Source organism: Struthio camelus, chromosome 3 (genome assembly GCF_040807025.1).
Source record: "Struthio camelus isolate bStrCam1 chromosome 3, bStrCam1.hap1, whole genome shotgun sequence".
Classification (NCBI taxonomy): Eukaryota; Metazoa; Chordata; class Aves; order Struthioniformes; family Struthionidae; genus Struthio; species Struthio camelus.
Genome location: NC_090944.1, coordinates 77,092,407 through 77,110,105, shown reverse-complemented (window position 1 = coordinate 77,110,105; position 17,699 = coordinate 77,092,407). Strand labels below are relative to the sequence as shown.

General features: G+C 40.9%; 1 protein-coding gene across 19 annotated transcripts in view; it reads right to left on the bottom strand.

Annotated features, from left to right (window-relative positions):
• Positions 1–17,699, bottom strand: part of PHACTR2 (phosphatase and actin regulator 2) — a 125,999-nt gene that overhangs the window by 65,559 nt on the left and 42,741 nt on the right. For 5 of the 19 annotated variants that reach the window (XM_068938543.1, XM_068938539.1, XM_068938548.1 and 2 more), the window contains exon 1: positions 5,562–5,688. The exons of the other annotated variants lie outside the window; for them this stretch is intronic. In XM_068938543.1, the coding sequence (XP_068794644.1) occupies positions 5,562–5,673 (112 nt within the window). In that variant the 5' untranslated portion in view covers positions 5,674–5,688. Of the gene's footprint in view, positions 1–5,561; positions 5,689–17,699 lie in introns of those variants that run through there. 19 annotated transcript variants of the gene reach the window in all.

Genomic DNA, 17,699 nt, shown 5'->3' with positions numbered 1-17,699 from the left:
TGCCAATATTGCAAAATGTTAATTGGACCTCCTGCTGGCGATGAGCTAAACAGGGTGGGCAGTGGCTACTTCAGATGGATTCTGACTGCTGCCTTAACACAGCCAAAGCGGATAGCGGGTGGATCCTCCTGGGATAATCACAGCAGGAATGGATACGACTGCCTGAATAGCTCCAGGTTTTTACAAGGATATATATATATACACAAACACTGTTTGAGTTGTCAGCGTCATACAAGACCTGCAGTGCCAAAGTTCAGAAAAGGCTTTATGAGGCTGGACCATGTAACTCCCATCACACTAAAAGCAAAACGTAACCTTGCTGCAGAAAGTCAAAAACAGCAGGAGGTGGAAAATTCAACTTTAGTATGTTTGTAGACAGAAGGCCACATTCTACCCCTTTAACGAGCCTCTGCCTAGCTTTGCAAAAAGCGCAAGTGCTGCACAGGTAGTTACAAAGGAAGAGAGGGAGCTCCACGCTCCCTTGAAAGCATTAGCATGGGTGCCCAGGGCTCCGAGTCCTACATTGAGAAAAGAAGCAGAGACTCCTGAAAGTTGAGTAAGGCCTACTGCAGACTCCACATGGCTCTAGCCAGCGCTGTGCTAAACATGCATGTGCACTTCTAACTCCTTTGGGGGAAACAAAATGTTACTGCAGAGGCCGCATGACTCAGAGGACTGACCTGCCACACTATACTCTTCTATAGTGCACAGGAGAGGAACGTGAGCAGAGTCACATTTTAGATTTGTCTGAGCAATGGGGCTGTCTCCCATACGCATTTATTCCTGTTCTCTCTTTCATCTGTACACCTGGCATTAATTTGCTTAGCGTTTGCAAGAGCTAGTATAGCTATCTGTGTATCTAGCTACGGTTAGGAACTCTCCTTCCCCCAAGCAGCTCGTCCCCAGCAGGCAAGGAGGGGACTTAGTCTTGGCTTCCCACTACTTGGCATATGAAACAGTAAACAGGACAGTGTTAACATGAGGCTGCTTCCCTTTCTTGCTCCATCAGAATTCCTGTGTAAATTATACTAGGGTAAAACACAAAGGACCTCTTTGCTTTAGAGTTACCTTAAACAGTGCTTGTTTTTGTTTTTTTTTCCTGGTCACAAGAATCACACTAACTCAGTGCTCTTGGTTGTTTTGTCAGGTTACAGGCTATCCCATTAGTTACCAGAATGTGCCTCTTGCTAATGCAACCTAAATGCAGATAATGCACTCGTAATGTACAACCTATAGTTTCTTCACAGTATAGTTTTCACTCCCATTGGGTTAATTCTACAGTAAAATCCAAACTTATGGGTGTAAGCCACTGTGTAGGGATACCCGAAATACTGCAGGTCCAAGAAGGCAACAGAGCTCTGATAAGCAGGACTACCTAGCCTGACTAAATTACCCTTCTCATACAGTAACCCGGGCAGAGTTCTTGGCTACTACATTTAGATAGCAGCAGGGTTTCTACAGGGCAATGAGCAAAGCAGTTATACCTCTGCAATCACGTCGCCTTTGTTCTCACCCGTTTCCTGTGTCAAAACTCACTAGGGGTTTGCTTAAAGATTGAATAAAAATAAGGACCTCCGGACCAGACTTTATGTTTGCAGTATGCCCACAGACATGCCTTGGCAAATCAGTTATTTACATTTTGGCATCATGAGGTCCTTACTGCAACGTGTATGTACAACACTTACTCCCTCTTCAACCAAATGTTTAACTTGCATTCTTTTCGCTTCCTATGAAAGGAATAAGCAAATGCTTAGTAATCCCTTTAATAAAGGCTTGAAACTGATCTGCCTGAAAGCACTCTTCATATCTGCTCTCTGACTGGAACTCAGCTGGCTCAGACCAGAGGAATAGTGAATACAAGTTGAATGCAGGTTGTTTATTTCTCCCTCCTCCACCTACAAGTTGAGTTAAAAGCAGCAAAGGGAAAATTTCCAGATAGCAAAGTTTTCCAGATATACGAAACATCAGGATAGGTCAAGTTTTGGATCGAAAAGACTTCTCCATAATAACAGACAAAAAAATTCCAGGGACCAAAACAAGGATGTGCAAGGAGAGAAATGAAAAAAACTACAATGTACACGAAATAACAGCTAAATCAAGCTGAAGGCTGAACACTAGTTTCTCGTGTCAGAGTATCAATGGATAAACCTCCCTGAAGTACAACGGTATAGATCTCTATTTATAGTTTAAAAAAAACTTGTTGGAGAATTTTGAAAACCTAAAAGTAAACTGTGTAAATTCTGTAATGATAATTTTAAAATGCCACATCTGAAAAATAAAACTGCAGAACGGAAAATATTTTATACAGACTAATTTTGCTTGCTACAGTCCTAATACAGGGGAGAAAATTAGCTATCATACGTTTACTACACATATTTTTAGCAACAGGCAAGTGATAAATCTTCCAAGCAGGCACTGCCTAAGGGGCGAAAATAACTTGCAGTGAGTACACAGGCCCCTTCCTGTGTGGTAATAAACAGAGATTAAATGTTTTTGCAATAATTAATATGTTTGTAATACCAGTGCAGAGATAAACGTGGGCCAAGTGTGTCACATGGACGCCTTTGGCCCTATTCCCACTTCTCCAGCTAGTTGTAAACTTACTTTCCATCTACCCAAAGCAGACTAAAAGCCCTCTGCGAGGTCTGTCCTAGCAGCAGCAGCTATTACTAAAGAAAGGAAAGACAGGGGAAGGACAAGACCCATACGTTCCCTGGTCCTGGTTTGTCCTGACAAGAAAGGACATGTAATAGGATTACTATGTAGTGTGCCATACAAGAACTTCCTAGCCCCAGACTTCCCAGAAACTTGATGAGCAGTCCAGTAAGCAGGAATTTTTAAAAATAAATTAAAAAAAACCCAAACAAACAAAAATCCAAGGTAAATGCAAATCTTTTAGTCCAGTGCAAATTGTGCTGAGCAATCCTTGTTTGTCAGACTACTAAATCCTATGCAGTTTTAGAAGCTTAATTAAAACTCCTCTTAGGAGTCTGTTTTCCTTCAGAGTGCGAATTAGCACATCCTCAGACGTCTTAGCTACTCATTTATTAGAGTTGAGTCAAAAAACTAACGAAGCAGTCAAAGCACAGCCAAAATTACTCTCAATAGCTTAAAGGTTGCTTCTAGCTTCACTCTTCTCCATACATAAGCAAACACAAGCTTGGGGCTGCTTCAGATCTGGCCGGCTGGTTCACCTGGAGTTTAAAGTCAGAGTGTGGATTTCACTTTGCTAGTAACTCATCTACTCTGCAGTACGGGCTAAATGACTCAACTGCCGATGCCTCCCCCAAAGCCTTTCCATGACAGTCTCTGTGCAGCTAGAAGGACAGAAGCATCCTCTCACAAACCACTGCTGAAGGACTACGCTGCTTACCATGGTGCTAAGACCTATGGCACGGGTCTCCAGAAGTCTCATACCCTGTCAGTGAAGACGGTATTTAGATACAGCTTTATAGCGATGATGCACACACAAGCAGTTATCATTTGTCTCAGCCTGTTTTCACATCACAGGGGAAATATCAGCTGAACAAACAACCGTGTTGGTGACTATTTGTGAGGCTGCACTTTGAGCCAGATCATTACACTGAGCCAGAAGAAAAATAACCTTTTGTATAGGCTTTAAAAGCCTATACAGTTCCCTACTGCATCGTAGGAAGGTCAGGCAAACAGTTTGGCTGACAAAAGGGAGTTGGATGGTGTGCCACAGGAAAGGACAGGAGGGGATGGAGGACAGTACAGGAGGCTCGTTTGGGAAGAGAGTGAAGTGGAACTATGCTCTCATATGACTGTGTGAGAAGCTGAAGAATAGTTCCTTACAGAAATATCCCCTGCCCCATCCACCAAATCAAACAGTCAAGCGACGATCGCCTTACGTGTCTACATTGTTAACTATTTCTTCTTCAATAAAAAGGCAGCTGGGGAAGGTAGCTGCACATTCTTCCTCTCCCCACATTCATCCCATCCCAACTCATTGCTGGCTACCCAATATCCTTGCTAAAGAGAATGCAGTCTAAACAGTACATGTGTGCTTTTCAGTACATCTTCAATCACATCTTTCACAAATAACATGCTTATAAATCTGACAGCAGGTTTGATTTTGTGGGCACAGAATAAAACACACCCCCCTCCGCACACCCCATCATGCTTACCTACTATAACAAAGAGCTCTAGATCTACCAATAACAGAACATTTGCATACTAAACAACCTTATGAGCAATTTGATCTGTCATGTAATTAAATCTCCTGTACAGGACGGCCTGGAGCTTGCTGTGCTGCCTTTCAAAAGAAACATTTTCTTTCATACTGGCACTACTTGCAACACCCATTTTCTAGTACAGGAAATGGCAGATTGCACTTGTCCAAATGTGTGCAAACCAAACCTGAAGCAAATAGCTTCTTTTTGTGACCCAGCTGGCTTCAGAACCCCATAGAGGAGGTCAAGGACACTTAAATCCCACTAGCAAATTTCTGACTGTTCTTGTCATTGTAAATGTTTATCGAGGCTGTTAGCTCTGAAGTCTTTGAAGAAAAAACTGTTTATTTTAAGTTTAGTTTTTCAGCTGCCTTTAAAACATTTCTTTGTTGCTAGATACTAGCTTGAATAAACAGTAATAAGAAAACTCCAACACACTCACCAGAAACTGTTAATGATTAAACACAGCTCCTCTCAGTCAAAATGCCAGTTTGTCAATTCTAAAGCCACAGCATGTGCAAACTGCTCATATTTTTCTGTATGGATAATAATCAGGATGTTGAATAAAGCTAAAGTTATCTTATTTGCTATGAGGAAATGGGAGTCACCAAGTTGCAGCTGACTCCTATTCAGCATCATGTTTCATTACTCTCATCAACCCTAGCTGCATAGCAAACAGATGTTTTATTCACTGTATCTTGTTCTTTATTAGGGCCAGGGTGGGGGAAATCAGACACAAGCTGACATATTTGTCAGCCCAGCTGCTCTTCCTTTACCAATTTAAACTCTGATGCTCAGGGGCACGGTTATGTAAAAGGACAGTTCCATACGCAGCTGTGATACAATTCAGTTATATTTTTTAAAAAACAGTATATTACTTTCTTACACAATCAAAAAATAGCCAGCTGGTGGCACCAGGAATCACTAGAGCAAAATGCTCAGTAGGATTATAGTATAAACTTTATGTAGATTTGAAGATCGTATTCATATGCATTTTAAACTTTAATTTTTCTATGGAATCAGTGCTTAAGGAAGTAAGTCACTGATTTAAAAAAAAAAAAAAACCACAACACACACCCCACACACCACATTTTGGCTGGAACTGACTGCAAATGAGAAAACTGTTCTCATTCCGCGCACCTCAGTCTTGTGTCAGCAGAGCAGCTTGCAGTTAACAAGCTCCTGGGCCACAACACTAACGAATGCGCAGCTGAAAATCAAAATCCAACCTCTTCTTAGGAGAATCAGTAAGGTTCTCCAAAGGCATCGGTAACTAAATGGGGATTTTTAATATATGCCCTTCAAAAGAACCTGACTAATCTACAATTCTTTCCTCTTTGTACAGCAGCCATGCAAAGCTCTGTTTACCTTGCACAGGATTTTCTGTCCTTCTCCTCTTAGGGCTAGGCACCAGCCCAGCCCTAACCGAAGCATCAAGCCCTCCCAGGAGAAGAGAGGGATAAAGAAAAAAGAAACACATGGTCAGCAGACACTAATTCCAGGGAACAACCAGTTAAATGAAAGGGAAAGGTGCAATGGTCAGGGGCTCAAACCTGGTTTGCAAGGGCACAGGAAAGGGACATGAAACAGAGTACCACCACCAGCATCCATCACTCCCAGAAGCAGCCCTGCAAGTTGGCCCCAGGCTCCTGCACTTGGAGAAGTGAGCAGAGGAGGGAGTAGAAGCAGGCCCTGCCATTACCGGCACCTCTTCAGGTTTCTACTCCTGGTGGTCAGCTTAGTCAGGGACCAGACTGACAAGAGGGTCCTGTGACTTGGTGAGGCCTTGGATGGAAAGAATCCTTACTGCTCTCAAAGAAGGTAAAATATGCTCAAGCTCTTCCAGTAGGACTTTTCCATTTTCCCATATGGAAAAGCAACTACTTTGTAAAATTGTCATACACATGGCAAATATATAATTGATATGTTCAGTTCCCCTCTTCTTTGTTCCATGCTGTTATTTCAGGTTCTGGTTTGTCCTCTGCTCTCTCTTAACACCGAATGATTTGTATTATCACAGTGCTTAAGAGGGCTAGTCATTGATGAGGACCTCATAGCGGCAGGAGCTAAACAAACACAAAACAAAGAGCATTCTTGTACCAAATCTAACTATAAAATGAAAGAGAACAGCTTGAACAACAGATTTCTGATTTTTCATTGCCACCTGCTCAGCTGTTGTATTTTTAAGGCTATTTAAATATCCAGAAGTCCATATAATTTTGTTTACGTCATGTCCTTTTCTAACACCTCTCTCATTCGAGCATTAGCACTGACTAATCATATAATAAATCTTTGTTATCTTAGGCCAAAATAAAATGCCATTTTGAACTCCTGTGCACCAGTTTAAAATTAATTGTTTTAGCTGGTACAGGACAAACTTCCCTTAAGACCAAAAGCAACTACCCACAGAAGAAATGCAAGACTCCATCTTCTTCGAACAGTAATAGTAGTGATACTTGATTGTCTAATATGGAGGAATTGAGACCACTGGGATATTTTGGCATACAACATTGCATTGCCACTGGTAACGCTTTTTTTTTTTTTGGGGGGGGTCATTTTCATACTGAGCCAGATTCAGTTAGAAGTTAGCAGTCATTATGTTCCAGTGAGAACTTACAATCTTCCAGTTGTCCAATAAGTCGTATTCAAGCTTGTCCTAAATCAGAAAATACATTGATTTAGGTCGTACAAAATACAGACTTCAAGAATAATTTAGTCTATTTTCAGCCTGCTAATGCTGCCAAATATCACTCCCACTGTATGGAATGACATACCGCACTGTATTTCCTAGATTCTTGAAGACTCTTTAAACCCTAAACATTTCAGCATTCATTTAAAAAGGTTTTTTTTTTTCCCTCAATTTGTTGTGACTGCAGAGGTAAACCTGGCTATAAGACCCTTAAGTAATTGCAAGCTAGAATACATATGAAGACACCAAAATGGTTTATTTTAAAAATTGAATGAATGTGAATATATTCTAATAATTTTTAGGACTTCACAAATTCTGTGACTGCTTGAATTCTGTGCTACCTTTGTCAAAAAGACTAGAAGTAGTGGACACTACAAACAGTATAAAAATCAACCTAAAAATAGCTATGCAAGTTAATGATTAAACCCCACTATCATTCACCGTGATATTTTTGTTGATGTTAAAAATCAAACTCAAAGGTGCCCTAACACTTCATTTTCAGTGTATCGTGCGTGGTTTACTGATTTGGAAAAAAAACTCCGCCACTGCAGAAGTGACAAGCTGCAGGTTTTGATAGTTGGCTTGGAAACAGCTGAAGTTTTTGAGTATGTAGGAAGTGCAGCTGATATTTCTATAAAAATGATCTGCAGAGAAGACTCAGTCCCTCTGCAAAGAACAGGAGCACTTCCAAGTAGTTGCTCGAGGCTGCCTGCAGACTTACGAGAATACTATGTTAAAGAATGACCGATTCGTATTTGAAATGTGATGCACTTAACAGTGAATTCAACACAAGTAGCACTGTAAGAGTTTAATATATGAATTCAGACAATTTTATGCCAAGGCGGCAACAGGGTTAGGTAGTAAAAAATAATAATAATTGTGTTTGTGTGTATTTATATATATATATACACACACACACATATATATACACACACACACACATATATATACACACACACACACGTGTGTAAGCGTAAGGCTTAGGACAAAGCTTGAATTCTTCTTTATGAACCTTATAACCAAGTGGATGTAGATGAACAGAGCACAAAAGCTGTGCTTAAAAGTGCCTTAATAAGGATTTGATAAAAAAAAAAAAAAAAAAAAAAAGAAGGTGCAAAGAGCCAGAATACCACTGGAAGGCCCTGAAACTTTTGTTAGCAACTCAAAACAGTACTAGAAGTCAAAATTGTCCCAAGTAAAATATGTATGGCATCAGGGTTTAGCAAATTCGTCTTTGGCTTTATTTAAGCTCTGAAGTTTTCTTTTTTAAACTACTAGCAAATGTTTTCCTAGAGAGGGAACATTATGTGATAGAGTACACGTCTGTTTCCAGAGGTCCTTGGGAAAGTGAGCCATCACTCAGAAAAGCCCACAGGAATACTTCAAAAATTCCTGTTTGCAGTTTTTGACTATCTTGACTGTTTTACATAAGAGACGATGAGTGTATGAAACTGATTTAGCACACTTCTACACAGAACAAAGACAAAGACAGATTCTTCCACCAAGAAATGAGCAAACACTGAGTTTTCATTCGTGGTGTTGCCAGTGGGGTCCTTCCTCCACGATTTCCCCAGATACATGCCGGCAGCCCCGCAGTCTCTCCTCAGGAGCAGGGCAGCACTGCAAATCTCCCTGGGAATCACACCCAACACAGCTGTGCAAAGCAAGTGCACAAATTAAATCCTCATCAAATTTCTGCTTGGAAACATGCAGCTCAGAAGAGGAGCAGGCTATAAAGACCGGCTGTTCTCCTCCTGTGCCCTAGTCCTCCTTCTTCTCCCCTAAAATGGCATTGTTTGTGCAGAGCTAGGGAGAGCAAACTAACCAGGGAGCCCATGCCCTTCCTCTCACGGGAGCAGAAGGAGCACTGTGGCTCTGGGCTCGCAACAAGAACTGGAATTTAGTCCCCCATTCCTTTCGCAAGGTAAAATGTCTTTTCAGTCAACTTCCAAGTGCTGCTTTTATTATGTTGTTTGAGGGCCATTCAGCTCCACACTTCACAGCCTGCTGAAGGAGCGTGGCAGAGGGCCCTCCAATAATCAACTGCAATTTGACTCCCTCTGAACAGGTATCAGGGAAAGTCTTCTGAAAAATTCTCTTTGACATATTGAACAAAGCTGACGCGTAACTTAATCTCCAGCTACACGCACTTTGTATAAAAGCAGGTTTTGAAAGAAAAAGAGGCTAATAATTATTTTTTAAAGGAGCACTTTCAAGCAGCTTACAAACAAATGACTGCAACTTTCCTGAGCTTGGGGGAGTGGTTGTGACATTTTGGAAGTGAAAAGAGGTGATAAAGGGTTCAATCACTTTTCTTGGCTTCAAAAAGGTTTATAATTTCTCCTAACCTCCCTCCTATTCTTATAAGCAGTCAAGTTCTCTGCACGCGTATTCAACATTTTTAAACTCTTGTGCTCACTTTTCACTTTGTTTCACTACACCCTAACTGGCTAGTAAGCTCCAAAAGTGGGCGGCAATTTTCACTGCAGGGGAAACCCAGAAGGAGACCAGTAGCTCACACTGCGCAGCTCTGTCACTGTGCATACATTACCCACACAGGCCTTTTCAAGTGGTATCCCGGGGAAAAGGCACTTTATAGACCAATGGCAACACGATGTAATAAACTTTTTTTTTCCCCCCTTTAAACATAGAAGGTACAAAAAGACATATTAGCTGTACTCCAAGAAGTTAAGGTATTTCAGGGAAAACCTGAAACCATGACCAAGACAGACAGAAGCCATACAGGTAAAACTGAAGATTTCTGTATTTTTCTTTTGCTGGGGATACATCCATATACAAGCATATAACACAAGCAATGCCAGTAAGCACAGCAGTACAGATTGATTCAGGTTTTAAAAAAAAAAAAAAAAAAAAAAGCACGCTAGAAAGCCATCATTAACTTTCATTGAATATTTTCTTGTTCTAGAAGGAATAAAATCAAATTAAAACCAAAAATTAACTGAGTTTGTTTTTAAAAAGCCCTGTATAAGATCAGGAATAATATACTGAACTTGAACAGCAGAGGTATGCATGATGTAACTAACTCTTAAGGTTTCTTGGCAAATCCTATGACGTTTCACGTTTTCATGAACAGCAAGCCTCTGGGTTCTTTGTCTAAGAATCTTCACTTCCATTTAAAAATAAACCAACTTTTCAGTTGCATGTTTGTGAAAGACAGATGGAAAAACCAACCCCTAAGTGTTTAAAAAGCAGAAAAAAAAAAAAAGATCTGCAGGCATCATTATTTTTGAAGTACCATAGCCTAAGTAGCTTGATCCACAACTTTTGAATGCATAGCGTAGGCAGTAGTGTGGGGACACTACCATGCCACAACTCATAGCAACTAGCAGTGACCATATTAACAGGGCCGTATGTCACCATGGTATCTTAAAGGCTGACCCGTAAGGATTGAAGAGCACTAATAGCTGCCAGTACACTGGTGTTCCAGCATCAAACAAACTGGACTTCACGGTCACGTACCATGTAGATAACGCGCCCAAGTATAGAGCACTCTATGCTCCGTATGTTGGAGAGACCCTTGAGCACGTGCCTACAGGTGCCCTGGGCCTCAAAAGATCCTTAAAGCATCTCCATACGGGATCGTGGACGTCAGCAGAGACCAGGCTCCAGCAACACAGATCTCCTGGCCTAAGACAAATCTTCATTAATTGTGTGATCTTTGACTGAATCACAGGCCAGGCATTAGGAAAGCAAGCCTGGCCCAACACCCAGCCTCCATCAGTACCTCTCTGCAGCACAAGTCTGCCACAACCAAAAGCGCGTCTCTGGCAGCAGACACCTGCCCCATCACGTGGCTGCTCACTTTGTGGGTCCACAGAGATCCTCTGGTCTGAGCAGTGTATGCTGGAAGAGCATTACATGGCGAGCTTTTCCGAAGAGAAACCACTTTTCCCTTATAGACTCCAAGCAGCACTAAACACAATGCTTAATCGGCTAAAATCACTTACTAATTACACCGGAACATTTAGGTGTAACCCCTTAAGCTGCTGCCAGCACAAGACACTTTCAAACCATCATCTAACTGCAGGTGCACAGTCCATGCCTGGGCTCCCAGGCAGCCCAGAAGTCCCTCCGTGTTGGGAATTAGCACAGAGGCCAAAACAAGGTGCCTGAATTGCCCTGTACAAAAGCCTGCTCAAGAGTAGGCTCCGCTGATTGCATAGGGATCCCAGGGAAAACGGGATCCTATTTCAGGCATCCAAAGTAGACACGTAAAGTAAGCAATGTCGGTATTCACCTCAGAACCAAACTGAGCCTTCAACTACCTGGTATGCAGCTAGTCAAATTTCAAAAATGAAAGGAAAATATTCCAGCAAGTTCAGGGGAATTTTTGCTTCCCTTTTTGATCAACAGGAGACTTCATTTAAAACCTGTACTTAAGGCAGATCTGAAGAATAACAGAGGAAATGCAGATTTAAAAAAAAAAAACAAAAAAAACAAACCACACCCACCCACCCACCCCCTTGCCATTCCCTTTTTCTGATCCAGCGTTATGCTTCTCTGACTTTAGTGAAATTCATAGGCTGAGTTTCTCTTACTCTCTCTGTAGCAACAGTAGCTTTAACGGGGAGGAAAAAAACTAGAAACTCAACCCTATCGCACTGAAGCTCCCAGTCCAAACAGCTTCCTTCCTAGTCGCCTCCATGACGAACACTGGCTTCCTGCTCTAATCAACACATGTGCTAATTTTAAACTTCTGTCTTTTCTGACTTCAAAAATCAAAACTTTGAATGAAGTTTTAATTATCTTTCATTCTAATACAAACTTCTAAGGTACACTTGCGCTTTTTGGAAAGTTTACCATCAAGACAAATTACAAAAAAAAAATAATATATTACTACAGCACGTACAAAATTATTTTCTTAATGCTCAGGGCAAGATAAAGGATTATGTCTTAATTTACTCGTGTATTAGCAATACTGCAACTTATTACTAATATTCCACATTTTAAAGCAGATCAATGCTGATGTAAGGGCAGGAGGAATGACACGTGTCAATAGCCATGCATCACTCCACGAAGGCCCACAGAACAAATCCGAGTCTGCTGCTCACAGGTGACAGGAACAACCGCGCAGCTTCCTTTCCCCATCTGCGGCGGCAGCACCACGAAAGGCCTGCCAGCTTGCTGCGGAGGCAGGGGAGCACAGAGCAACAGAAATATAAAATACAAGTTGGGTCTTGCTATAAGCACAGATGAATGCTTCTAGTTACTGTCATTACGCTGTTCACGGCCCTATGTGCTGGCTTTTGGGAAGGACACTTACCTCCAAGGAATATTTTCACAAACCCACCTGGTTAAAACATGAGAACAGAACTTAAATCTAAAGAGCTAAATATACAGTGGCTGAATGTCTTTTATGTGCTTCATTCAAGCTGGTGTATGAAGTCAAAGTACTTTCTGAGGGTGTATTTAGACATTATTTTTATAAGCACAAAACTACTTGCTAGTAGGAACAAGTGAGTAATCTGAAAATGCTGGAAGGACAAAAATCGCTGTACTTTCTGGGGCATGGAAAATTCTCATCAACTTATTTCAGATCAAATTTAACATTCATTTTAATATGGCTGGTTTCCCTTTCAGACAATTACAGAAACAACAGAGGAAATTGAGAGCTCTATCCACAAAACTGAAGGAACCCATTTAGCTTTTATGCCACAGCTTATGACACCTACCCAGAATCAGGAAGACCCCGAGCAAATCCCTGCTCTTTAGGAGGCTCTTAAGCTAGTCCAACCCTAAACCATTCTACTACAAAGGTTATTCTGGGGAACGCTGTTCAGTCTGTCATCCTCTCTAATGTCCACTGACTTCACTTATCTGTTCTTGAACTGCAAACAGATCTTGGTGTTTAAAACCTGTTATTGCTACTGGAGCTCTGGCTTCTCTATTTTAACTGATATGGACAGGATATATTTTGAAAAATATCACAATTTGCTTGAAAACTGTGCCACAGAAATTTACAGAAAGATTGTAGGAAAAAGAGGATCTCACCTAAAGGTGAGTTCTCCGATGCTAGAAACTTTTGCAAATACACACAACTGTACACCCATGTGTATATCTCTGTGGGATTACAGCCACAACTCTTGCTTGGGTTAGAAAGTTCCTGTCAATATGTTAGAAAAAAAACATATTAATACTATTCCAACAATAGTTGTGTTGAGACATATTTACAATTGGCTTTCTCACGTAACTTCACAGCAAGCTGCTGGACTAAAGAGGCTACTGGAAGTCTTTGCAAGAGATTTTCCACTTTGCTCCTGTCTTCTTGAAGGGTCACTTGGTGCACTGTCTGCAGCAAATTATCCAAACTTCCCCCTCCTTCTCTCCCACCTCTCTCACCCTCCTCAATCACCCCCCCCTCCAAGAATGACTTTTCTAGGTTTGTCTCAAAACATGAGGGACTCTCACTGCTAGCCAATTTAAAAAAAGTAGGAGCAAAGATTGAATTATAAAGAAATAAACAGAGTAAGACAAAAGAAACCTCTCTGGATTTGCAAATTTTCCCCTCATTGACATCTGTGCATGCATGCAACTATTTAACCAATAAAAGTGAACTACTATTTTTTTTTTTTAAAGAGATTAAACCATGTCTGCCTGGTATTTATTTGCTTTTAAGAAACTGCAAATTTAATTAGCTCTCTCCTTGTTTTTTCTTCTACTCTCCCTTCAGTCTTGTGTGGAGTTTACTGCATTAAAAAGTAAAAAAAAAAGAAAAAGAAAAAAAAAAGGAAGGAAGTAGGGACACCTCTAACTCCATTTATACAGAGAATGCAACAGTTCTCAGAAATTAAAAAACCTGATCTGTGCCACCGGACACCTCTGTGGTGACAAAAAAGACACTGGAGGCTCTGTCCTGCCCTGCTGGCTTTTATCCCCTGAAAACAGTCCTTAGGGGAAAAACAAGTTGCCAATTATGCTAAACATTAGCATTCCTAGCCAGGGATTGTCACAGTATAATTATGTTATCTGCTAAACCACAGGCAGTCAGGGCTGAGGAGGTTGTTCCCATCTAAAAATTAAAGGACTAGTTAGCTACAGCGCGGCATGAACTTGCTGGCTATCTTCAGCTGTATTCTTTCACCATGATAAACTCCCTTAAGGACGGATTTTATTTTTTTATTGCGGTTTATCTCATCTGTGTTTCTCACAAAGTTTTCCTGATGTGGTCACACAAACCCTGAATGCTCTGTAGACCGAGCAACTGAGAGAGATTTTCTCTGCAAAATAAGGGTAAGTTAAAGACAGCTGGTTGAAAGGTATGGACAAAAATCCATGGCCTGACATTGATGATTTCTGCTCATTTACTTGGTCTGTGGCTTTCATTTAGTCAGGTCTTGCATGTTTCATTTGCAGAGGGGCGAGGGGATGACAATAATTAACTATCACGCAAGACTATTTTCAGGCCTGAATAATGCTCACAGAAGACTATGAAGAGCTGTGTGACCTTTAAAGGTGCAGAGACATGAACCCATATAGATCATCCTAAAATGATAAACTTTTAACATGTAAGAATAAAGGCCACAGTTTACGCGAACGCTCCCTAACCTACTTCAGGTCAAAATGACCGGAAAAGGCTTAAATCACCTTAAGCCACGGTTTAATTAGCCCTGCTTATTTTGCACTGAAGTAGATGAGGAAATGCTTGCACGTTAGTGGGGCAGAGTGGAGAGGAAGTAACTTCGGTCTGAGGGAAGGCGAGCAACAATGGGGGGAAGCTATTAACAGCTTCAGCCACTGCAGCTGTGTCCAACCTAATACTCAGTCTATTCATTAAATACAGGGTGTAATGCAACAGTTGAATTTTACGTCCAGCTTCTCTTGCTAACTGGTGAAACATGCAAAACCCTAAACCCCAGGTTAATGGGTTAAAAGGGTTTGAAAATAATGCTTTGCTTTTTGATGTTTTCTAGTGGCCTAGCTCTGTATTTTCAAGCTCCTTTTCTTTCAGGAAAGACAGTTTGAAAAGTGTATTCTTTTTTCTTCTTCTTCTTCAAAGAGAAAAAAAAAACACCCAGAGACCCAGTACTGACATTAAATACTGACAGTAGAAGTGTATTATTAAACTTAAAATAGATATTCACTTTTTCATGTTGAAGGCTCTTTTCCCTTCCACAGAATTTGTTAATGAAATTATGTATTCTAAACTAAACTACAGAGTTTCCAGGTACAATTAAATGTGTCAGTAGTAAACTGTTTGTCATGTCTTACTGGGTCCGATTAAAATATTCTCTCCACCTCTCCTTCTCCCTCCCCCCTGAGAAATACTAGTAGTGAGGGGGAAACTACAAAAGCAGGAGAAACAGTGCCAGAGCAACAGCTCTCCAAACTCCCCTCTAAGTGTCCAAGATATTTCCTTTTTCAGTTTCAAATCTCTGAATTCCCCTGAACTTTTCTAGTACCACCTCTCTTCCTCCCTTCAGAATCACATTCATTCTGCAACGTAACAGAGTAACACGATGGTACGGTCAAACAAAAGGGCTGAACGTGCTTTAAAGGCAAGCATCATGGTCACGTGGTTTCTGCAATGCCTTGTAGTTGGCATCTCCCTCTTTTCCTGCTGGCTCATGCTCTGTTACTCTCTATTACTTTCTCTTCCAAGTAAAGTATAGGCCATTTTTCATTTCTGCTTGGTACTTGGCCAGCTCTTGACAACTTGGCTTTATCTGCAATCTTCAAGTTGCCCATTTTACTGTTCGCTCTCTTGCACAGACACAGAGCCTTTCACGTTCAAGGCCTCAGATATAGTCTTCCATCTCCTATTTCCATGTGTCGACAGTGGCAATATTCAGGTCAGAAACAACAATAGCTTCTTCTTCCCAAGAACCTGAGTCTGATGTGTTCTTTGGAGAGTCTGACCAGCCTTCCGAAAAAATACTTGAAGTAGAAAGTTTTAAAGTGCTGCACAGGAACTATGCTGCAATTAGTGAAGTTGATTTAAATCAAGTATGGGTTTTTAATACTAATATTTTCGTTCTTTTTATGAATCATTTGAACAATTCATCCGAAAAGGAGAACCATGCCTAGTGGTATAATGCATGGGGCAGAAAAACCACTACACCCCTCTTCGTATCAACATAAAAGAGGCCAAATTAGTAGTGTGCTAGAACACTATTTCACATTTTCAGAACAAGGATATTCTTAGTACCTGTGCCAAAACCAACACTTTCTTCCACTCAGAAACGTAATAAATCTGTAAAACTCCAAGAAACAAACCAGTAATCTTCAGACGCATTGAATGCATTTACAGGAAAGGAAATGCACAGCGTTTTGAATGATTACCAATGAAATAAATTATAACACATTATATACGTATAATTTAAATATGCCCAGTTTCTTGGCAATGAACTGCTTTGTTTTTGAGGGCTTTTTTACTTGATTTCTAGATACCAGCAGTGTTTACATTTCCTCATCAGCTTTTAACAACTTAATTGGTTACGGGGGTCAAAGTATTGATTAGATCCCACTGAATTCGTGTGTTTCACGAAAACCAAAAAGTGTCATTTTTTGGTCGATTCACCCAGGATTTGGGGAAAAAAATAAAAAGCAAAAAAGCTCACAGAAAATTAGCTCTCAGCCTGGATTTTACTCTATTACTTATTATGACTTGAATGCTTCAGGTAAGTTGATCTCTGGGGGTTAAGCAAGGAAAGCAACTAGGAGACAAAGTAACAAAACAGACACAGTCCCTTACTATTCACAATCATACCACGAACTAAATTTTTTAATGTGGCACACAGGCTGCCCACGATCCCTGGCAAAAAAAAACCATCTCCAGATGCTACTGGAGCTAACTACTCCTCCAGTTAGCTACTAGTTAATTCCTCTTGTTTGGTTCCTAAACATTAGAAGTCTCTATGCAGCTATTAGATATTTAGAAGCTGGAGATCTACAAGCCACATGAAAGTTAACTGGAGTCTCCTGGATAAGCGTTGGTCAGGAATAAGTATCCGAGAGCTACCTGCAGCCTCTCACTCCCTACAGCATCTTTAAAATCTGACTTGGAGCACAGACAGGCATAACTTAGGCCTACAGCACTGCAACTGTTCCATGAGCTGCTCTGCCTTTTAGCATCTATGCAACAACATATATTGATGAATCTCAGATCCTCATATGCACCAATGTAGGCAATAGTTTGTTGAAGATGCAAACAAGGCCACTGGCACACAGAGCTGGTTCCCCGCTCCTCATTTAATGAGAGCGATACCTGGTGCAACAGATGGGAAGTGGGCTGCTCTGAGCTGAGCTGGAGTGGAAAGCCTGTTTCCAACCTCTGTGGTTTCTTTTTTCATTTTTTAACTTGCTACCCACTCTAGGTGCCCTCTTGTGACAGGCTGCCCTCCTGTGAGGTTTCCTGTGCATTCAGACCCAGTTGCACTCTTAAAGTGCTTTTTTCCACTTAGCTCAGCTGGCTACCAAACAGAAGTTCAGATCCAAATTGCTTTCTATTGCCAGACCTTGCTCTACAGCCACACAGGGCAGAAGGGAAAGAGAAGAGCCCTTTCTTCAGCAGAACAGATCAAGCAAAATGACAATGAATTTTGTCATGCAACAACAAAGTTTTGGGTTGCAAACCGCAGAAATACTACCAGTGATAATAAATCCTGGGCAGGAGGTCTTTTTCTGAGCTAAAGATATGACCATTAATTTTAAAAAAAAAATCTTAAGCCTGAAAATGACTCCGTGTGCCTCTCGTAGGCTTTTTAAGGAATGTTTTAAGCTGAAAGCGTAAACGATATGATCACAGTGAAAACATCAAGTTTCATGGTCTGTCACACATTCTAATTGTGCAAATTATT